Source organism: Ostrea edulis, chromosome 2 (genome assembly GCF_947568905.1).
Source record: "Ostrea edulis chromosome 2, xbOstEdul1.1, whole genome shotgun sequence".
Taxonomy (NCBI): domain Eukaryota; kingdom Metazoa; phylum Mollusca; class Bivalvia; order Ostreida; family Ostreidae; genus Ostrea; species Ostrea edulis.
In genome coordinates this window covers 34,152,482-34,177,481 of record NC_079165.1, presented here as the reverse complement: position 1 = coordinate 34,177,481, position 25,000 = coordinate 34,152,482, and the positions used below count along the sequence as shown (strand labels likewise).

Here is a 25,000-nt window from a genome sequence, read left to right as displayed (position 1 = left end):
GATACGTACCTGATTGTGACGTGAGAAGTGTTGTAATTAGAATTGTGTTGCTGATTGTGAGGTTGCTGTGACTTAAGTTGCTGATGGTCATTTGTTGCTGTTGGCAGGTGCTGCTGGTTACAATGTAGGAGGAGGACAGGGAGGGATGTACATGAACCTAAATGGTGGTGACAACTATCAGAGTAGTGATAATTCGGTAGGAGACATTGTCCATAAACAGGTCTGTGCTTGAAGTGGCACATTCCTCTGCTCCTGAGGCAACTCTGGTTTTGTGGGTAATTCCACCAAATGAGAAAAATATTTCATTTTGTAAAGTCTCTTTTTTTTTGGACATCTCTTTGCTTGATGGATATATATAATAAATGAGGATTGTTAATAGAAGTTCTAAAACAATTTGGTATTTATAAGGGGGGGGGGGGGGGGGGATTTGGAAAAAAAACCAAACTAAGCATACAGACAAACCAGAGTTGCCACACTCAGTTTGCTCATTGTATATTGCATTAACGTCATAGCTGTATCCTATAGCATGAACTTTGGAATGTAGTTTTTATGCTGCATACAAATTGTCTGTATGTGTCTATACATGGCTGTTATTGTGCTGTTAGAATATCAAACATGTTGTAATGTTAGTGCCAACATTGATTTTATCAAAATAAGGATTCAGAAAAAAATGTGAAATTTTGTTATGATTATCATCAATTTGGACTTTTGAAGGAAAATCAAATGATGAAATTTAATGATATTTTAAAAGACAAAGCATGTAAATTATTTGATAAAAGTTTAGTATTGGTTAATGTGTGAAAATAAATGGTACTGCATGTCTTTTGTGTTTTACAGTGTATCATTACTTGTCATAAAACTGTACCCGATACTTGACTTGAAAGCCTTGTAGCATGCGATTGTTGTCATGACGATGTAGCATGGTAAAACTAAGCTGTTTTGTATTTAGGTGAATGCATTGCGGCATGTCATTTCACAGTCTGGTGGCTATAATAGCGACAGCATGCACAGCACTCCTGCCTCCATGTATGAACAACATATGAACCAACAGGTACTACACTCTCCTAGAAGTTGATTGTCATAGTAACAGCATCAGGGCCTCGACCTAATGGTTGCTACATGTTCTCTGGGTTTACCAATATGCTATGTCTAAGATAAAGACACAGCTTTGTAATGTTTCTTTATCATATAGAGAATTTTCTCGGGAGTCCAGGTTTTCCAAGACAACTTTTGTCGTGAAGAATTTAAAATTCTTATCATATTACCTTGAGGTTTATGTGTGTTGATGCTAACTAGGGGTGGCTGAAGTTTTAAGGGTCCTAAGCATGTTTATATTGTAAACCACTGTACAGGTATTGTTATTTGTACTTTGTTAACCTATATTTTTTGTTATTTACTGATTTTTTTTTTCCACCATGTGCATGACCTTTTTATGACACCTAAAATCTTTTTAAAGACAATGGTATAATCAGATAATTTTAGATAGTGATGTAGATGATGTAACCTTAGAGGAAGCTTTGTGCTTGAAGCTTAAATTGATTTATATAGGTGTGTTTAAATGCTAGTCAATTTTTTATTATTTTTTTTTCAAATAAAAGAGGAAAAGCATTATATGTACATTTGAAATTGCTTTAAATTACATATTGTTTCCTTAATTTAAATACAGTGTTGCAAAGAGAAATTGGCAGAAGGTTTTAAATTGCATGTATTTATATTTGATATATAACAATTTTTATGCAGATTAAAATTGAATGGATTGTCTTTGATAAACGATAACTTTCGTATTGATTGTGCTAAATAAACTGCATATTTACAGCTTCAGTGAAGCACCAGGCTCTTATTGTTCATGAAGAAGCCCACCACGAAATCTCATCATAAATTTGTAGTTGCCTTGATTATGGTGTTTAAAGTTGAATCTCACTGGAATTTTGTGTGCCATGGAAGCAAGCTTCTAAAAACTCGTTATGTCCAAATCAATATATTTTCTCCAAGGAGAATAAAGTTTTATCTCCAAAAATAATTAAGAATACAGAATGAGTCCACATAACAGGGTAAACCTTGTGTTTGAATCTGGAGAAGACGAGAACATATTTTTGGAGAAGGAAGTGATATTTTTTCCGATAGACTTCAAATTTAGACAATTATTTGCCATATCAGTTTGTGGAAGTTTGTAGGAAAAGAGAAATTTGAATATAAAGTCATATGGCAATATCCTCTTCATCAAACATTGTATTGTCTTGTATTTTTATGTCACTGTTATTTTAAAGTGGCACTGTTCATCAGGTTTTGAACTTTTTATTGTTGTATATCAAAAATCATTTTAAAGCATGGTTGTAAGATAATTTTATAGAAAGAAAATTGTTTCTTCAATTTCTTCTATTTTAATATATATTTCATTAATTTGCTGTGAGGAAGTGCTCTGTTTGAAATATCAGCATCCACTTATTCAGTAGGTGAAGTTGCGTTTATGTGTATCCCATTGAAAGCATAATTTTTGAGGCAATCCTTTGTTGAAAGGTTTGATGGAATCAAACTTAATATTTTAATCAAATGTTGTTTAATTCTTGATGGAAGTCTTATAATTTAGTTTTAGTCCTTGTCACTGTAAAGTTTACCATGATATACAAATATATATAAATTTATAATTGTATGATATGTATTATAAAAAAAAAAAAATAAATGCTGACATCCCAATCTTATAGATTGTTATCTTTTTCTTCTGTATATTATAATTTTCAATTTTGATATATGCTTACTAGTAATGCTTCTCACATTGTATGATAGTTCCATTTTGATTTTATGGGATGCTCTTTCATATTCCATTATGTAGTGTTACTGTCATTCTTGTTCATACTAATCATCACCAATATAATATTCAACAGATCTGCACATAACTTGGCACACTTAACCTCTTTTTTTCTGTCACTTAGTATTATATACTTGTATGTAGTCGTATATTCCCACTAACCTTGAGTTGCATGGCATAAATCACCAGTATTGAAAATGGTTTGACACATGTTGGGTACTGTTGCACTCACAATTGAAAGTGATGTGATGAAAGATTCTAATCTCCCTTCTGCATGAAAGAAATACATTCTGATCTTAAATCTGATGCGATATAACTGCATGAAACCCCATTCTCTTTTGCATGAAATTTTTGAAAAAGAAAATGAAGAAAACCCAAGTTGAGCAGATCTGTTTCAACTTCATTCTCATTCTGTGGGGGGTGGGGGTGGGGAAGAATCTAAACGATCAAAATTTTGAAAAAAAGAAAATTAGTTGAAATCACATCACTTTTTGTTGTAGATTACGCCGCACACTCGTAGTCATAATGGCTCCCCTCATGACCAAAAACCGGATGACAGTACCGATAGTTGGTGTGCAGGTGCATTTATGCAGGGTTTGGATGGAGATGGAGAAAATTATGATGGCTCCAGCGATGAACCAGGATTAAAACGCCCTAAAATTTAGTAATTTCATGATTGTTTCGTGACAATTCCAAGTTCTTGCCAGAATCCAATAGGACTTTTTGTGCGGTGTTATTGGGTGTCATTGATGTATCAACGTTAGAAATAATTGTGTCATTGTAGATTTTAATTTAGATAGAAATTCAAACCATTTTTAATGTGCAAATTGTTTTCGTAATCAACAGATAAATGTCAAATGCACAGTTTTGCTGAATCAAATATTTTAGGATTTGAAAGACCAAAGACAACAATTATATTCTTCAGTTTTATCCGTTTGTTTTATGTAAGTCGCATACCGATTGTTGATTTGATTTTAGTGGGTTTTTTTTTTTTTAAAATGTAGATGCTTTATAAACATGTTGTGCATGAAGTGTTGTGCTGAGCAAGACTAATCATATATACAGGCTCACGGGTTGTGAAAAAAAATAAAGATTTTATTTTGAAATTTTAGTCCGGAAGTTACTGCATTTTTCTGCTGAAGTGTTGGGATTATCACATGATGCCATTGAACATATTCATGGGTTCATATACTAAATTGTTATAGAAAAATGCATGTGAACAGCTTATATTAACATATCGCTGCATAGATTCATTAAGGTTGTTCATTTTGGTGTTAAAATTGATGGACATGTATCATTATATAATTAAATGAATATCAATATTATTCTGTTACAAAGTTCGCTGTATGAAAAATAAATGATTGAAAGGAGAGCTATTTTTTCGAGTTGTGGGTTGAAGAAAGAACAGATGGAGCTTGGTGATCCATTCACCATGATGTAAAGATTTCTTATGTCACCAAGAATTAAGAGAGGTATTTTAAGCCAATATTGTCCATATTTACACATGTATATACACTTCTTGGGTGAGGGAAAACAAGATAGGGCAGGTACTTTATGTCTACTTGACCAAACAAGGAAGATGCCAACTGCCTGAATTTCTGTATTGTGTTCTGTACATACATCCATAGTTGAATTTTTTTGGTTGCCAGAACCACGTGAGTGAACTATGTGCTACATGTGCTTGTCCGTTGTTAACTTTTGAACATTGTTAATTTCTCAGGATGTGTAGCATGTCTAGGTAGAGAAATATAAAATTTGAATTCCATGGTCACCGATTCAGGTGGGTGGAGCCAAAATTTAGTCTTTATTTCATGTTGCAGACAAAGTGAATTCATAGTTATTGCGAACACGGGGGTTTCCTCTTAAAATTGTGAAGTTCACGATTCCAGGGTCAGAGTTTAGGTCTCTGGACGGGCCTGAATAGGTCATGTTGAGCAGATGAAAGTATCGGGGTGCATGATATACATATAATGTTTGGTTGGTTTGCTTTATGTCCCGTCGAGATTTTCTCACTCTGAGGGTTCTTGTGCCAACACCTGCCGCCATTTAAAGGCCATATCCGAAAGACCCGTAATTCTCATTTCGCGAAGGAGCAATTATGATATCTGGAAACGATGGAGATGGAAAGACCAAATTTCTTCAGAAATTCGACCAATTGCTACCTATGTTTACGTCTTGGGGTGGCACGAGTAGAACTCGAACTCAACGACCTCCCAGTTGCGTAGATCATGAGTACTTAGATTGTGAAATAGCTGCATGGCCAAAGTGCAGGTCCTTGTGTGTGAACAGGGGCGGATCCAGGAATTGTGGCTACGGAGGGCGCCACTTATGAGGCTGGGGGCAGCCTTGAGGCCCCCAGTGGGTCCAGGGGGAAGCTCCTGGATTTTATAGGGCTTGAAATATGTCTCCTACTTGGCCATTTGTACTATTTTCTATCATTTTTGATAAGGTGAAATTAATAAAATGACGCAAATTTTAAGGGTTTTTGAAAAAAAAAATTAAGTTCTCCCAATAAGGCAATTCGAAAAATCAAAAGATTTTGTCATTTATTTCTCCGGGAGTGGAAGAAATTGTTGCTCCTTTATCGTTTAGTACATATTTCTAAATAAGACACCATGATTTACCTTAGATTTGACAATTTTAGGGTGGGGGGTGCCGGCTGCGCAACCTTTAAAACCGCCACTGGTGAGTAAATACGTCTATCTTGGGAACATCCATCTTTCAAATTTTTCTTTCAACATCTAGCAAACAAAATAAGCGCATAGTTAAATGATGAGTCGTCTAACAAATTGTGAAACTTCACTGATATGTGGGTCAGGAGTTCCAATCCCATGGTAGGGTTTAATGTGCCGTGCTGAAAATGCATTACATTTCATATACAGTAGATAGATTGGATGCGTTTAGACTTTGCAAACCACAATGTAAGTTTGGATGCCTGCCCTCTATTCTTCCACCCCACCACCATAAATGATTATACAATGTAGACTGAAATGATGAAAATTACGGTCCCACCATATTGCGGGTGCCCTATATTTATCACTGTCCTTCCGTCCGACAGCTCTTTCTATGACACACAATAACTAAGTTTCCTTCGGAAGATTTTCATTAATTTTATGCATATTACTTGGATTAGGTAGAGGAGACGCCTTTTGATTTTCAGATTTATCGGACTTGCCTTTACAGACCTATGGGACTTGTGCATTGCATTTAGAGGTAATGCTCGAATTCCTATTGTATAATCACTCCGTATGTCTGTCAACACTTTCTATGGCATGAAATAACTTTAGTTTCCTTGGGAATATTCCCATAAATAGTTTACATACTACTTGGATTAGGCAAAGAAAACCCCCATTCGATTTTCAGATTTATCCGAATCGGGAGGCTAGCTTTTTCTGACTGGTCAGTTCATGATGCAAGGGTACGGTATGATAATTTCATATCCAAGAATCCTCGTGTGATATAGATTCAAGTTTGTTCACAGCATGCACCACATGGCCAATTTGGAGTCATACCATTGGGATTTAATATTTAACACTGGAAAATTAGAGATTTATGCAGTAACCCTGTTCCTTAAAACATTTTAAGGTAGCTCCACCCTCATGTGACTTTTCAATATTAATGATTGAAAGTGGAAAAGCTGTATGAATTTCCACTCAATATACTGAAGTTAAATTTAATTAATAACCAAAGAAAATGTATATGTTGCCACCTTTTTTTTTAAAAGAGACAGTAGGGGTTAATATAAGAAAATCACACATTTTCGTAAATCAGAATATAAAGAAAATTTTATAAAAACTTAGAATGACAAATTTTTAATGTCAACAGTTTAGAAAAACTGCTAATATATAGATATGTATAAATTAATTGTGGATATTGGGGAAATCCTTGTATAATAGACATACAGTAGAGGAAATGCCAGCATCGGAGTTCTTGCCCTTGACAACATTTTTTTCATTACTGTCTATAGAAAACATAAACTTATTCTATATCAATAGTTTGCCTGATTTTTTTATTTCATCCAGTGAATAAAATTCCCCTGAAAGAGATATTTCTGTCATGCGCAAAGTTTAATTTAATAAAGATTTTTGCAAAAACCAATGACATCACATGAGGATCGATCTATCTTAAATGCTAAGCATTGATGATTTAAGGGAGGTAATCCTTACATACTTTAGACCCTGTTCAATAATCCTTGTAGCAAAAAATACACATTCCTCCCTCCACGTGAAAGAAATTTTCTAAATATATGTATTAAACTGAAAATGTTTTGGAATATTTCTGTAGTTAATTGAACAGTTCAAAATTATATTGACAAGTTAATTGCGATGTGCAATATTCACCTCAGACATAAAAGTAAAGATGTTGGTGCAATCTTTGCACCAATTTAGGTGGACATGATTTTGTGTCATGCACTTTTATCTGTTTATAATGAATAAACATCTGACGGGTGTATCATGTGCCGTGGTTGTGCACTTAACTTTTTACATATGTAATAGAGTGAAATTTTACATGTTTTTAATACTTTATTTCAGGGATTTCATTTATTGAAAATAAATTGCTTTAATTCAATTTCTTTACAGAGTTTTGAAATTTGATATGAGAATAAAGTTTTATCTAATTGAAATCATTATAGTTCTATGACTTGTGTTTGTCCTGTTATTTCATTACTTATTAAATTTTACTGCTTACCATCCAGAACAGGTTTTTCTTTCGGATAATTGTTACTATTTATAGATCACTCTAGTCTGGTCACATGGTTTTTAGGAGGGAATTTTCCTTTTGAGGACAGGTATTCTTGTTTTCATGCTCAAGTGGCACAGGAGTAGTTGGCATAATACCGTTATCTGCAACACATATCTTAAATATACAGTTACAATTACGATCAGATGTTATTTTATATTTTATACGGCTCATATGAACAGAAAATTCGTCGTTGAAAAAAATAACACCTGATCGTAATTATTGCTAGTGTATGATATTTCTTACCTACATATCATTCACAAATAAACAATACAAATAGATATAATAAGTAACCACGGTTTTACCCGAATTTCCTTCCGCCATCTTGGGATGATAGTAACGATCGTTACTATCATCAGTTTAATACTTTATATTTGCACCGACCTTTGCACCTCATGGGAGGTAAGGTTAATTGTAGAAATGGTGTAAGTTTTACTATAAATTGATTCAGTATTTTACATGCAAATTGTTAAAGGAACTATAGTCAGTTTTCGTTTTGTTCAATTCATGTGCTTTAACAGTTTAGCATGAATTATCTATTATTTAGAATTTATTCAGTTTGTGTATATCATAAACTCTTTATTATGATAAGCTTATTTATGCTAAGCTTAGGGAAATATTATTGATTCAAGAAATTATTGCAATTTATAATTTCTATGTATTTTAAGCAATCTTTTAATATTACGATAAGGACCTTGATTGTAAAATTCTTATGCAGAGTTATTGTTCTTGTATTCATAACTTTGATTGCATTTCAGAGTCATGCAACAATAATTTTTAGTTACATCGCCACAAAAAAGATACAACCCACAACACTGGAGTTCGTGTTATTATTCCACCCGGTTACACATACATGCACACAGGCATTTGGAGCAAATATTCAAAGATTATTTAGGCGGGAAAATAATATAGTACCAGCTGTCTACTGATAGAATTTGAAAAGCAACAATCACGAACTCGCATACTGTTCATATAAAATGCAGAAACATAAACATGGATATAATGTATTATGCCATGCTCACCAAGGAATTTAATCGAACAGCAAAGAGCGGGTCCACATTTTCTAAAATTATACAGGGGCTTTTAAAAAATTACACATGAATATTTAATACAGATAAAAAATAATCACTTTTTCATTATATTCCATATCAGCTTAGTATTGGTATATAATTAAGGTGTTGAAAATATACCAGGAGGTAAAGTCGATACTCCTTTCCCAGAGCCTCCGCTCCTCTTTCCCCAACATCAAAGTTTCATATGGAGTGGAGATGGGACATTAACAAACAGGCTTAGGTTTTAGCTCACCTAACCTATAAGCTAAAGCGAGCTTTTCTTATCACTTGTCGTCCAACGTCTGTCTATATCTATCTGTCTGTTGGTATACTTTACACATTTTCGATTTTTTCTCCAGAACCACAGGGTCAATTTCAACCACGGTTGTCATAGAGCGTCATTTGCTAAAGGGGGTTCAAAATTGTTTAACTAAAGGGTGCACTCTTTTCAAAGGGGAGGAAATTGAATAGTGAAAATATGGTAGTACAACTCTTCTCAAGAACTATTGGATCAGAAAAGCTGATGTGAAGCTTCCTTAATGAATGTAGATTAAATATTGTTCAATTCATAGTCCCCGGAAGTAGGATGGGGTCACAATAGGGGATCAAAGTTTTATATTTATAGGTTATAGACTTTGTATGGGAAAATATGACGACCGAGTTTTTTGGCGCGTAGACGGACCGAGCTTGCGAGTTCCGTTCGCGACAAAAAACGAGGTCGTCATATTTCCCATACAAAGTCTATCACCTTTTTATTATATACTTTCAATTTCATTTAGAAACTAACAATAATTTTATTTTTAACAATAATTTTATCGGTTTAACTGAGTAAAAGATGAAAAACACAAAAAAATTGAAAATTAACGGCGTAGAAATTTGATTGTGACGTAATGTTTGCGGGCCGGAATGTTTCCGGGCATATATCGTGTGATATATGCCTGCAAACTTTTAAAGAAAAAAGAAGAGATGAAATTGAAAGTATATAATAAGCTGATATATATACCCGTAGGAAAAATCTTTAAAACTATCTCTCTTGGACTATTTAAAGTAGGACTTTCGTATTTTGTATTCACATATACATTTTTTATGAGAAGACATTTCATGTGATCCAGTGGTGTGTGATCTCATGATCTTGACCTGGAAGTTTTACCTACTTTAAATAAAAATGAGACCTATTCCATATGTCCCGAACTATTTAAGGTACATCTTTCATATCTTGTATTTAAATTTCTTATGGCAAAACTTCATTTCATATCATGTCCTTTGACCTTCAACTCTGAGTTTGACCTACTTTTCAGAAAACATAACCTATGAAGTATATTGATTGATTGAATGTTGTTTTACGTCCCTCCCGAGAATATTTCACTCATATGGAGACGTCACCACTGCCGGTGAAGGGCTGCAAAATTTAGGCCTATGCTCGGCGCTTATGGCCATTGAGTAGGGAGGGATCTTTATCGTACCACACCCGTTGTGACACATTACCTCGGTTTTTACGGTCTCATCCGAAGGACCGCCCCATTTAATCGCCTCTTACGACAAGCAAGGGGTACTGAGGACATATTCTAACCCGGATCCCCACGGGATACCTATGAAGTATATCCGGAACTAATTTAGGTAGGGATTTTATATTTATGGAGACTCCGGGTTAGAATAGGTCCTCAGTACCCATTGTCTGTCGCAAGAAGTGACTAAATTGGGCGTGTTTGCCCAGATCTTTATTTTGTATTCCTTTTAGGAGTATGGGATTGATCACTGTTAGTTTGTTAGTTATCTTCACCTTTCATAAAGAGAGAGAGAGAGATTGAGAGAGAGAGAGAGAGAGAGAGAGAGAGAATGATGATTAAAAATTTATGATGGGATAAAGTACTGTAAAATCCGACAGCGAGGCGTATTATATGTTTGTAATGTACAGAATATACATTTTAATCGATTTTCCCCAGAGGACCGCCAGTACTTGCAATCAGAGAGCAAAGGTCTGTTGTCGAATCGGTGCGAGGACGAAAATTGTTCATGGCGATAACTTAATTAATTGGACTGTTCAATAAAATTTCGTATTTAAAAACAATTTAGAGTTCTTACTGCCTAAGACTTACCTTACGTAAAATTCTCCAGTGGAAAACTGCAGATTTGCAATATTCATTTTTTCGCTTTTTATAGAAGTCTAATTGAAATGATTAATTGCAAATTAGGGGAAAGGCTAAAATAGCTGTTCCCCTGTCCAATCCCATTCACTTATTTGTGGATGAATTATTGTTTGAATTAACTGCAATTTATTCTATGCAATGCAATGTAAATAATGGATTTCTTCCCCCCTCCCCCCCCCCTAATATACCATATTTTCGAAATAGCCCCCCCCCCAACAAAACCACCCATCGTGCAGTATCAAATTTTAGATTCTATTCACAGCATAGGAAGGGAAATCTCAAACTAAAGTTGATAGTCAATTAAAAAGATCATGATTCCATATCGATACAATATCGTCGATAGCGACAAGATGGAGGAACGTGATGGACATGATTCGATATCGATATGATATCGACAGGAAAAAATTACTAAGACTAAAAGTGACATGCATGATTCAGGTGATAGTCAACATGATAATAATTCGATATCGATGTGATATCGACAAGGAAACCTTAATAATCATGATTCACTATCAATACGAAATCGACAACACAAACTCTTACAGTCTCAGTACAATATCCAGTTTTGTTGAAATATTCGACATCGTAGTGATATCGTTTCAATATTACTGATATCGTATCTACATCGTGTCATGATGATAAAACCCCTCTGAGGGCCACACAAGAGATATCAATTTTGATGTTTGTGATGATCTTATGTAACGTACGCAAGGTTGAAGCGTTTACTGATAGACAGCTACCAATGCATGGTCAACCTCATTCTCTTCAATCTCAAGACTTTCAGGCATGGCTTTCTCCAAAAAAACAAAAAACAAAAAAAAAAACACAAAAAAACCCAACCTTAAGGTATTCAATGTATAACGGTGAAATAAATCAAGCAGTAAATAAAATTTTGAAAACTCCTGTGGTATATCGTATTATTTTCATTTAATGAACCCTTCAAAATAATACCATGATTACAAAAATCCCACCATCCATTTACTAGATATGAAATATCTAAGTCTGCACTTGTAAATATATATCGCAGCAGATCAGGGCTTCCCGTTTCTATTACGGGTGCGATTCCGCGGGAGTGCACAGGCAGGGACCCCCTTGCACGTTACATGAAAGGTTGGAGCGGTGGGATACTTTGATTTGTACGCGATAGGTTACATTGAACAAGAGAAATCACTCATAGAGGAAAAGCTTGAAGAACTGAAAGACCGGAGCACAGTAATGAGGAAAAGCACCCAGGCTTTCAACACCTGTGGACCTGAGTGGCAAAATTGCTTCAGACATAGACCCAGCAGTTGGAACAACGCGCCTATAAAGAGAAATCTGTCAGTCTACGATGGAAGACGATCCATGGAAACGCGAGAATACGCCAAATCCAATCCAAGATTACGATAAATGTCGTTTAACAGATAGCACAAGAGTCGGATTACGCATGGAGGGCGCAGAGGAATCATTGGCTGCCAATGTCCCCTACAAGACTCTCATGACAGATTCCCATTTTGCAGAAGGCGAAAGATACCAACCGATTGTTACGGTGGGTAATACAGATAATGAAGATTCTCTTTTACCGGGAATAACGCGGAGATGAAGAGATCACAAAGGAGACGCAGCGATCTCTAGTCCAGAGAGTCATGTGAATTCGCACATGGGGAATCAGTATATCCCGAAACAAGCCATAAAACCAGCCACATATGATGGAAGCTGTTCTTGGTTAGATTATCATGCCCATTTCGAAACTTGCGCTGAAATAAATCGCTGGAACGATGCGCACAAAGGTTTGTACCTTACAGTATCACATAGAGGTAATGCGGAAGGAGTCCCAGGAAATTCGCCAAAGGGCGCAAAACCAGATTACAGGACCCTAATGCGTGCGTCAGAGAAGATATTTGCACCTCCAAGCCAAACAGAATTGTACAGAGTCCAGATGCGGGAGCAACGGTAAAAAGCTGGAGAGACCCTTCCAAAACTTGAACAATCTATCAGAAGACTCACCAATCTAGCATATCCAACAGCCTCTGCGGAAATTAGAGAAAATCTGTGAAAAGACCACTTTGTTAACGCACTGGCGGACTAGGAAATGCGAATTTGCATTAAGAAATTGCGGTCGTATTATCTTAACGATGCAATCCATTGACTATTGAACTAGAAGCTTATAATAGAGCAGAGAGGAAAAGCTATGCAAGGCCGACTACAGCCGAGTTTTCCAGCGAGACAAACGCATTATCAAAGGCACTGAGCGCAAAGTTTGACTCCTTCCAAAATGAAATAAGAGATCTTCAAGTTCAACATAGTCGCGATAGAAAGCAACAGACTCACAAGTCACAGGTGCAGAAAACATGTTATTATTGCCAGAAGCCAGGACACTTGAAGAAAGATTGCTTTGTGCATAAGAGTAGATTGCAGAGTATTGGAAGATCACCGAATTCTGGCGCAAAGAAACAAATGAAAGCTGAAAACACATTAAGCAGTGCTAATGCAACGGAACATCCACCCAACGCATAGCATAGTACTAAGCAATGTGACCAATCCCTACAATGACAGGTCTCATCCGTTGGAGCAAGTACGGTGGGAAAAGAGGCTGTCGTGTTCTCTTGGGTAACGTTTTGTGGTGTGAAGGTCATGATTTTGATCGATACAGGGGCCACTTTGTCTCTTGCATCTAGAAGGTTGATGAACAAAGTGGCAGAGACATTCCGACCAAAGCTCTGTACGCATGACCAAAGAATAGTGGACGCTGGCGGCAATTATCTCCGAACAAGTGGTAAGGGATGTTCTCAGTAGATTTAGGGAATTTATCTTTTGACCTCTCCGCAGTTGTGGCAGAGTTAAGTCTGGATGGTTTACTGGGGTTTGATTTTCTGGAAGATCACGAGTGCTCTGTTGATGTTACCAAACGCACACTGCGCATCAAGCACCAACAATACTCGCTTCTGAAAGAAGGATTCTTTGGATGTTTTAAAATCGTTGCGTCTGATACACTGAGTGTTCCTGCCAACCAAAAAATTCTGATAAAGGGCAGAGTTTGTGTTTCCGATGGTCAGCATGTTGTGCTATGTGATTGTTTGCTAGAACCAAGTGAAAAGCTGGCGTCTTCGGGAACATTGGTAGGGAGAACATTGATGAGATACAATGATGTCGTGTCATTAAGAGTTATGAATATAGGCACAGAAGACAGAACTATATTATACACCACGCAGCCATTCACTTCTGCTTCATACTTAGATATTTTATTGAAAATAGATATTAACGGCAAACTAACAACTCAATGATAAAAAGGATGATTTCAACTTCTCCATCGTCAACTTCACATATTTATGTAGTAATATTCCATAATCACCTACATAGGGTTTTTATATCTCTCACCTGATTCAATACGCAAGAACTTATTCTGTGTATGATCATTATTTAAATCGAGACAGGCTACTGACAAACAAGTTGATGTGCAGGGGTTTCAAAAGTCTCGTTTAAAGTCAGCATTTCGCTAATTCTATGGTCGTTATAAGAATCTAGTTTGCTACTACAACCTATCGTTGGGTCAAATGCTGTCTGACTTGTTTCACACCGATTGTTAGGCCGTTCTTGGCACACTAATTTTGACTACGGATAGCTCTGTTTACCTGATCAAGATATAGGGCTCACGGCGAATGTGACTGGTCGACAGGGGATGTTTACTCCTCCTAGGCACTTGGTCCCACCTTTGGCATATCCAGTGGTCCGTGTTTGCCCAACTCTCTATTTTGTATTGCTTATAGGAGTTATGAGATTGATCACTCATCTTCACCTTTCATATAGGGGAACACATATCGGAGAATTGTCATCCGTTTGCACCGTAAAGACAGAGAAAGAATTCAGAGATAATCCAGCTATTCATGAGAAGCTGGGGAATATGTTAAAGTGCAGCAGCAATGCTTTGACAGAAGAACAAGTGGTGAAGGTGCGAACATTTCTACTGCAGTATTCCCACGCATTTGCAGTTAGCAACATAGATCTCGGAACAACCAACGTTGTTGAACACGAAATAGATATTGGTAATGCACATTCTATCAACGAGCCCTTGCGCCGTGTTCCTTTCCATGCAGCAGAGGAAATGAACACACATATAGAGCAGCTGCTAAAAGATGAAATCGCAGAACCTTCCTCTAGTCCATGGGCGGCAGAATAGTACTCGTTAAGAAAAAAGACTAGTACCCGCTTCTGTGTTGACTACAGGAAGCTTAATAGTCTCACGATCAAGGACGCTATCGAGAAATGTTTGGTTTTCGACTCTGGACTCGTGTAGTGGCTACTGGCAGGTGTCACTGAAAGTATCAGATTGTCCAAAGACAGCGTTCGTGACGAAGTGCGCTCGTTCTAGATTTACAGAAATGTTTGCTGAGAAAGCCAAGTCGTTGACAGAATATGCTGAAAAGGGGAACTCCTTAATTTGGACTAAAGAATGCCAAGAGGTGTTTGACGAACTAAAGAATCGACTTTGCAGTGTACCCATACTAGGAATGCCTGATTTTACAAGGCAATTTATCTTAGATACTGATGTGAACAATTTTGCAATAGGGGCGGTACTCTCTCAATGTATTGATGGAAAAGAGCGCCCGATTGCGTGTGCCAGCCGAACGCTAACGAAGGCTGAAAGCTTAAGGCGATATTGTGTGACGAGAACAGAGTTGCTTGCGGTTGTGCAGTTCTGTAAAGACTTCAAGCACTATCTGTATGATAAAATATTTACAGCGCGCACAGATCATGAATCTCTGTGTTGGCTGTTGATTTTCAAAAATCCCAAGGGGCAGCTCGCAAGATGACAAGAAGTCCTCAGTGTGTGTTTGATATGACAATTGAACATCGTCCTGGTACTCAACACCGAAATGAAGACTCACTCAAACCATTGCCATGCAATCAATGCGGTTTCCAGACAGACTGGGAAAACCAAACTGTTGCGCATGTCAGAACCGATAATGGCTTGAGGGAATTGCAGGACAAAGATCCCCAGGTGGAACAAGTGAAAGATTGGGTATTGGCAGGCAATTGGTCATACACGTTACAACTCTATATACTATGTATATGTATACCAGTTTTCTGAGATTGTGTCAGAACCCTGTGTTATAGTTCTCCTTCATTTTCACCGGTAGGGGACTAATAATAAGCAGAACTTTGCAATTGTAGTCTAGAGAATTTCAAGAAATTTTTTTATTCAGTGCAGAGCGATGAGTGAATACAATCAGGCTGAAATAGACGAACAGTCTGGAGTGGGTGGAGGAAGCACTCCATTACCAATTTCAAATGAAAAATCACATAAGCTTAGCAGCGCCTTGCCGTTCTGAATGGAACCTGAAATAAAGAAAGAAATTCATGATGGAGGTTGTTATGCAACACCCACACTCCCCACACACAGACACATACATACAGACACACATACATATATACAGACACATACATACACACAGACACATACATACAGACACAGACATACACACACATACATACAGACACATACATACAGACACATACATACAGACACATACATACAGACACACATACAGACACATACATACAGATACATACATACAGACACATACACACACATATATTCAGACACACACACACACACACAGACACACATACATACAGACACACATACATACAGACACATACATACACACAGACACATACAGACACATACATACATACATATATACATACATACATACAGACACACATACATACATACAGACACAGACATACAAACAGACACATACATACAGACACAGACATACACACACATACATACAGACACATACATACAGACACATACATACAGACACATACACACAAACACATACATACAGGCACATACATACATACACATACACACAGACATATACATACAGACACATACACACATACATACACACACATTCAGACACATACATACGGACACAGACAGACACACACATACGGACACAGACATACACACACATACGGACACAGACATACACACACACACATACATACAGACACAAACACATACATACACACAGACATATACATACAGACATATACACACATACAGACGCATACATACAGACACATACATACACACAGACATATACATACATACAGACACACATACAGACACATACATACACACACATTCAGACACATACATACACACAGACACACATACAGACGCATACATACATACATACACACATACATACATACATACACACATACATACATACATACATACACACATACATACATACAGACACAAACACATACATACACACAGACATATACATACAGACATATACACACACACACAGACACACATACAGACGCATACACACACATACATACACACACATACATACATACACAGACACACAGACACACATACAGACACATACACACAAACACATACATACACACAGACATATACATACACACACAGACACACATACAGATACATACATACAGACACATACATATACAGACACATACACACATATATTCAGACACACACATACACATACATACAGATACATACACACAGACACACATACATACACACACATACACACAGACACATACATACAGACACATACATACAGACACATACACACAGACACATACACAGACATACAGACACACATACAGACATAGACATACAAACAGACACATACATACACATACATACAGACACACACACACACACACACATACATACAGGCACATACATACAGACACATACACACAGACATATACATACAGACACATACACACAGACATATACATACAGACACATACACACAGACATATACATACAGACACATACACACATACAGACGCATACATACAGATACATACATAGAGACACACATTCAGACACATACACACACTTACATACAGACAGACACATACACACACATACAGACACATACACACACAAAATAGTTTCCGATAGCCATGCCTTTTCAAATCTTTGTAAACAATAGCATACCTCAATCTTTGTTTACACAATAAATAATAAACTCTCTATAATGAGCTTCTATCATAATGCTTGAAATATGACATACATTTATTCCATAAACTTTAATAGATGATAACCATATCTTTTCAAAACTTTGTAATCAATAACAGACCTCAATTTTTCTTTACACCATAAATGTTAAATTCTCTATAATGAGCTTCTGTCATAATGTATATTCTTGATTTTTTTTGAGAAGCCATTTAAATACACTAGACAGTAACTTTCGATCATAAAAAGTCAAAAACAAAATTTGGAGAAAATTGTACATCAGTTCCTTTAAATCAACAAAAATAACATGAAGTTACTGAGACAAAATTTTACATGAAGTGTGCCAAAATTTGTTTGAAATATATATTCCAGTTTACCAACACCTAAATGAATAATTTGCAAGGTTCAAATAATGATTTACGAAAAATAAATTACCTGCGAGAGCGTAGAGTTTTCCACTTTTCAGTTCTTTAACACATTCCATAGCATATCTACTGTACACTTCAGTCGGCGCCGTCCCACTCTAAAATAATTTGAAAACAACATAGTTAAATTATACATATATAAGATCTTGTGTCATACTGTCATTTAATTTCATTTATTTGTGTTTTATTGTTGCATTCCTCTTCTTTTACACTTGTAAAGCGCCTTAGAGTAATTTATTGTATATAAGGCGCTATATTTTCATTATCATCATTATTATAGGTAATTTCAAAAGCCTAACTTAATCAGAATTATAGGTATAAAAAGAATACAAAGAACAAAACAGGGTACAAAAAATATATAAGTTCAGTCAACCATAAAACTAAGTCTCATGATTTTTATTAGAAGAAGTCAACCCTGACAAAAGTAAAATTTTAATCTGCATTCATACCCACTAATTAACCACACATCAAATTTCGTTTTCCTCAGTTAAAGTATAATTGAGAATTTACCAGCACGAAGTTTAAAAAAATCTTCCAAAAATTAGTGAAATGTAAAAAAGACTTAAACGTAATCTGTAAATGTACATTAGCAAATCACACACTACATTTCAAATTCCTAGATAAAAATATGGTGAACAGAAGTCCGGAAAACTAAATCGTGTCAGGCGGAGAGGAAACTAGTAATTAGTATCTCCTTCAGCGAATCTAGGCTAGGACTAATAACTGTAACTTCTCAAAGCTAAAAAGCCACAGCTTACACACGAGTCACGTTATACTACGACAACACCTATCATTGGAGAAATGTAGAAAAAGTGCAAGTTGGTAATCGCTTTTTTTCCAAACACGAGTTTCTTATTCATTTATTTTTTGAAATTTTAAGAGACATGGGGCTTGTCGATAAAAAAAACCCAACAACACATCGGTTACTAAGGAGCACTATGGGAACCGCTTCTCCCGTTAAACACTTGTCGGTATTTCTCTTCTTATTTGTAAACGTGTTTTTTTTTCCATCGGATGTCAACTCTGTTGAAATATACATTTACATGCAGTAGATACAAGTGCTCTCGATGACATACAAAATGTAGTCAAACCCAATTTATGAGAAATCAGAAAAGTTTAAATTCAGGTCCGGATGCAACCTGATATAGTCCGTTCCAACCGGACACAAATCGTTGCTTTAACGTTGAAAATGGATAAGATTATGACTAGAACATTTTTAAAATGTTGATCCAACCTTGAGTTATGAATGAAATCATAGGCACCTATAAACAAATATACAATGTTAGAAGAATATTGACGGTGTAAACGTCTTTTCAATGTTGGTATTATGTGTTTTTACGTTAACGTTAGAAAGCAAGACGATTTTTCAATGTTAAAGATGGAATAAATTCATTGATGAATTTTTGAATATTGAAAACAGATTGGAAATTATCTTTTTCTTGGTTATTACCTTTTGTAATGGGCGTAACCCTTGAATAGTGATAAATGTGGCAATTGTGTATGAAATTAGCTTATAATGTGGCAACTGTGTATAAAATTAGCTTATAATTAATGTGACAGCAGTGTATAAAATTAGCTTATAATATGGCAATTGTGTATGAATTAGCTTATAAAATGTAAAAAAAAAAAAAAAAAAAAAAAAAAAGAATAAACACAGCCCACAGACAGAATTAAAGACTAAGGGGGAAAAGCTCACTTAAGCCTACAGTTTGGTTCACGTTAGCTAAAAGGTATCTAGACGTTGATAAGCTCTTTGCATTAATTCAATCGTGCATATCGGAATCTTTAAACTAACATGACTACATGTATCTATGCGGCCCCTTCCCCTATGGCTTTCCAAAGGAAATACCAGGTTAATGTTGGGAGATGACCAGGATCACATCCCCGGGTCGTCAAATTGGGTAGGTCAGGATTGATACAATGGAAGATAGAGAACTTAGGGGTCCCCTATGGGTTTCCATAGCTTTTACACCATAAAATACACCCAAAATAAATTTGCAAAAGATGCACAGTGGCCACTTTCACAAAAAATCTTACGACTAAGATAATTTCTTCTCTCTACTTTATACTCAACTGAGTGCAATTATACTGCAAGTAAGAATGTCAATTTTATCACCTATGTACTTAGTTTTGTTCAATCAAAACTATATGAGAGAAGAATTATAAAAAAAAAAAAAGATTACGTTTTAAAATTTTCAATTTGATTGTAAAATTTTCTGTGAAAAGGGCCACTGTGTATCAGATTTTAATCGCCATCGAACTTTGAATTAGACTAGCAATGTTCAATGCTGTTGTATATAAAAGTAATTTCACTTTTAATGTGAACTAGTTCTGAAAAAACAATAACGAGCGTCAACATTTTATAAGACTCAGAATAGAAGACTGTATTACTGTTACCGTGTTTTCTCACCTTGAAGTTCCTTATTACGCCCAGATTGTATTTGTTTTTAGTCGTTGGGTCTTCAGTCACCATTGCAACCACAGCTGTGTGTGTAATACAAAATTGGGTGAAATTAAAACAATAACTTTGCGCAGTATATCTGAATAATAAAATACATTCTTTGATTTATTAAATGAGAGATGAAGGTGGCAAACGTTGAAGAAAAAAATGCATAACCCGTGTGAAGGAGACTAGGTTTTACGCCATTTTGATTTTTATAAGTAAGACTTCAAAATATCATCAGCTTACTAACATGAAAGTATGTATGCATTTTTACTATATATAAGTATGCATAGATCTTGCTGGAATGTTGCTATTAATGTAATGGGTTCATTCTGATGAAAAATAAAATAAATCGCATCCAAGAATTCATTCAATAACTGGGTTGGCTTGCTTTCTTTCTCTTCATTGAATTCTTCCGAATAGAGCATTTTTGTACTCTTCAATAACCATCTAGCCTCGTAACATTATTTTTCTTGCTCATGATAATATTTATCAACATAAAAAAGATTCATGCTACAATGCACACGTAGATACATGTACCAACCGTAGTCAGAGTTACAGGCGGCTTGATCAAATGTACGGATTGTGGGACACGCACAGCTGAACATCCGGGCATTGGTTACATATATCGATGTGGTCAACAACAAAATCAACAGGGGCGTTCCGTTAAGCATCATTGTTCCGCTGATGGAAAGAATGACTTTGATTGACCAAATGGAAGATACAAATCCTAGATACATGTGGTATATCGTTCCTGATAAGGGAATATAACTAAAGATTCCACATAATTTAGTGATACAATCCATCCATTAAGTGATATTACCAATCAATAAGTGATATCTTCAATAAAAGATATTACCTATTTGATAAAAGAGATTACCTATCCAATAAAAGATATTACATATTCAATAAAAAATATTACACATATTCAATAAAATATATTACCTATTTAATAAAAGATATTACACATATTCAATAAAAGATATTACCTATCCAATAAAAGATATTACCTATTCAGTAAAGATATTACCTATTCAATAAAAGATATTACACATATTCAATAAAATATATTACCTATTTAATGAAAGATATTACACACATTCAATAAAAGATATTACCTATTCAATAAAAGATATTACCTATTCAATAAAAGATATTACATATATTCAATGGAATATATTACGTATTTGATAAAAGATATTACACATATTTAATGAAAGATATTACCTATCCAATAAAAGATATTACCTATTCATTAAAAGATATTACACATATTCAATAGGCGATACAGATTCTATAAAAGATATTAGACATATTTAATAAGCGGTATCACCTATTCTATAAAAGATATTACATATATTCAATAAGCGATATTTCCTATTCTATAAAAGATATTACACATATTCAATAAGCGATATTACCTATTCTATAAAAGATATTACATATATTTAATAAGCGATATTGCCTATTCTATAAAAGATATTACATATATTTAATAAGCGATATTGCCTATTCTATAAAAGATATTACATATATTCAATAAGCGATATTACCTATTCTATAAAAGATATTACATATATTCAATAAGCGATATTACCTATTCTATAAAAGATATTACATATATTCAATAAGCGATATTACCTATTCTATAAAAGATATTACATATATTCAATAAGCGATATTACCTATTCTATAAAAGATATTACATATATTCAATAAGCGATATTACCTATTCTATAAAAGATATTACATATATTCAATAAGCGATATTACCTATTCTATAAAAGATATTACATATATTCAACAAGTGATATTACCTATTCATCAAGTGATATTAACGATATCTCATTTACTCAGTTTTTGAATATCAACATTTAAACTAATAGACGCTAAGTCATGTATTATGATACAAAATCTTGCCATGTGTATACTATTTTAAATATGTACAATTTTATCATAAGATTTTTCGAACCTTATAAAACTGTATTAAGAAAGGTGAAGATAACGAACAGTGATCAATCTCATAACTCCTATAAGCAATACAAAATAGAGAGCCGGACAAACACGGACCCCTGGGTCGGAACTCCAGCATAGTTTTTATTTCAAGTTCAGAGTACTTGTGCGTGGAATGAGATTGGTGTTTAATAAAGTACTTTTTTGGATGACTGATCACTAGATATGAATATTTCTGTTTTCCATTTTTGTTGAAGAAGCAGCTGTCTATGATGTCAAAAAGTCTAGACTTTAATCTATCGTGAGGAATAGTTGTATAAAGTGTTGAAAAGTCATACGTTTTGATGTTGATTTGAGAAAAGTTTTGCGATTTCAAGTTTACTAAAAGGTCTTTAAATTTTTTTTAGAATCTACATTTGATGTACACCACTTCTGGCGTTTAAAGTTTCTCACAGCTGTTAATATTTTCGTGAGGAGCAAAGATAGGGGCTTGGTAGAACGCTACTGGATCCAGCAATTTATCTATTTAAGAAATAATGATCGCGTTTTCATGTATGTTGCAGGATTGCCTCCGAGGTCGAGAAATGTTGTTTTGAAATATAAAAGCCGAGGCGTTATATTTCTCAACCAAAGAAGTTATTCTGCAATATACACGAAAATAAGAACTTTATTTCTATTCTACTACAGCTCAGAAATGTACAGTCGATCGTTTTCCCATGTAGCTACGAATGAGGTCACTGTGACGTCATGGCAGTTTTCAAACGGCCTACATTGTACTTTGCTGACGAAAAAGGTGAGATGGTAGGAGCATTCTAAATCTATTTTGAAAAAATATTTCAAGTATTCAGTTTGATGTTAACGGATTATATCAATTGCTTTGAATACAGTTCAAGAAAAACTTGTCTGTGCATCGCCATGTTTACATGTGTATCGCTCTTGGAAAGCAGGCGATTTGGTTATACTGAATGACAAATGTTCTTCAGTCATTTATAAATTTGCTTTACAACATGATATTGATTGATTTTTATGATTATAAAATGGAATTATCAGTCATGGACTAAATTGTTGCATTAGCAATCTACGAAATGCAAGCGAGATGAATACCACTTTCCTCATAATCAGTTAATACGTATGAAGGTATATCGTAGAATAATGGTCGCCATTATTCGACAGCAGGGTCATCTATTGGCGTCCTAGTTTTATCAGCAACTAGATATCATCTAACAAACGTATCGAAAAAACTAAGCGTGGTTTTATGGGAGGAACATCTGCACCGAATAGGTTTCGGAGTTGAATCTATGGTCTTCCCAGCATTTTCATATAATTCTTCTTTTCTTTGTTAGTTTCAATGCAGCATGATGCTTCACACTATTGTAACCCTTGAGGCCCTATATCGTTGTATTCTTGCATCACCGTCTCAAAAATTTAATATAAAAAATTCCAAGAATATCTTCCCACTATACTTGTGTCCAAACATACCTTCAAACATTCATTAAAGTCCCGTACAACCCGAAAACTCACAGCTTCAAATGATTTTGTTTAGTCAAATCGGACCCCATTGATTTTTGTATTTATTAATAATATCCGATTCGAGGTATGTATTCGTTCTTCATCGATCATAAACACGTATAATTAACAGAAAATTAATATGTATGCTACCTCTAGATGTAAAATGAGAGGAGTATTAAAAAGTAATCCCGATATTCTAGTCTGGTTCCCGTCCCATCACTAATAGCGAAGCTTAAAAACAGAGTGGCTGGATAGGGACCAGACAAATGAACGCCGTGAATTAAATTCAAACCTATTTACACCTTCCCTTTTTTAAACGAACTGGGATAATTTTATCTAAAATATTTAACTAAAATATTTGTGCGGACATTTGTTCACATAGAGATTATTGTTTTAAAAATACAAGAATGGGAATTATCCGGGATCGATTTGACTGGTTACCTAACACATGGCTAAGTACGGCTCAGAAACGTTCATCTATATAGCTACGAATTAGGTCACTATGACGTCATGGCAGTTTACGAAACGGACAAGGCTTATATGTTCTTTGCTGACGAAAAAGGTGAGATGGTAGGAGTTTTCTAGATCTGTTTCGAAAAATATCAGTGATTATTGTAAATAATAACTTTTATGTGACATGCGAGGTATTTGTCTCACTTGACCTGTTGTTGATGTCTGTGTGGTGTAATGGCTGTTTTTGATCTAATTTTACTCATTTAGTTTGATGTTGACGGCTTACATCAATTTCTTCGAGAGAGAAAAAGCTACACATAATGGAAGAAGAGGAAATTGCCGTTTACCTGTGTATTGTTCTCGGAATGCAGACGATTGATTTATACTGAATGACAAATGTTCTTCACGTATTTATGGATTTGTTTTAATTGTAACATATATTGATTATTATTCATGATTTAGA

At 35.1% G+C, this 25,000-nt stretch overlaps 2 protein-coding genes and 1 long non-coding RNA gene across 41 annotated transcripts in view; 2 read left to right on the top strand and 1 right to left on the bottom strand.

Moving 5' to 3' along the window:
• The window catches only part of LOC125680926 (pre-B-cell leukemia transcription factor 1-like), a 25,489-nt gene extending 21,311 nt beyond the window's left edge, over positions 1 to 4,178 (top strand). For 12 of the 39 annotated variants that reach the window (XM_056153822.1, XM_056153824.1, XM_056153817.1 and 9 more), the window contains 3 exons: positions 108 to 220; positions 950 to 1,051; positions 3,307 to 4,178. In XM_056153822.1, the coding sequence (XP_056009797.1) occupies positions 108 to 220; positions 950 to 1,051; positions 3,307 to 3,471 (380 nt within the window). In that variant the 3' untranslated portion in view covers positions 3,472 to 4,178. Of the gene's footprint in view, positions 1 to 107; positions 221 to 949 lie in introns of all 39 variants that reach the window. The other 27 variants (XM_056153837.1, XM_056153826.1, XM_056153830.1 and 24 more) reach the window with 8 other exon arrangements.
• An 11,712-nt stretch (positions 4,179 to 15,890) lies between these two features.
• The window catches only part of LOC125680931 (uncharacterized), a 13,562-nt gene continuing 4,452 nt past the window's right edge, over positions 15,891 to 25,000 (bottom strand). The window contains exons 2-5 of the mRNA XM_048920759.2: positions 21,167 to 21,306; positions 20,590 to 20,663; positions 18,190 to 18,277; positions 15,891 to 16,061 (exon numbers count right to left, since the gene is read on the bottom strand). Of these exons, the coding sequence (XP_048776716.1) occupies positions 15,952 to 16,061; positions 18,190 to 18,277; positions 20,590 to 20,663; positions 21,167 to 21,299 (405 nt within the window). The 5' untranslated portion in view covers positions 21,300 to 21,306 and the 3' untranslated portion in view covers positions 15,891 to 15,951. The remainder of the gene's footprint in view (positions 16,062 to 18,189; positions 18,278 to 20,589; positions 20,664 to 21,166; positions 21,307 to 25,000) is intronic.
• LOC130051634 (uncharacterized) overlaps positions 24,528 to 25,000 on the top strand; it is a 494-nt gene continuing 21 nt past the window's right edge. Inside the window, exons 1-2 of the long non-coding RNA XR_008799900.1 lie at positions 24,528 to 24,646; positions 24,805 to 25,000. The exon at positions 24,805 to 25,000 is cut by the window's right edge and continues 21 nt beyond it. This is a non-coding gene — a long non-coding RNA (uncharacterized LOC130051634). The remainder of the gene's footprint in view (positions 24,647 to 24,804) is intronic.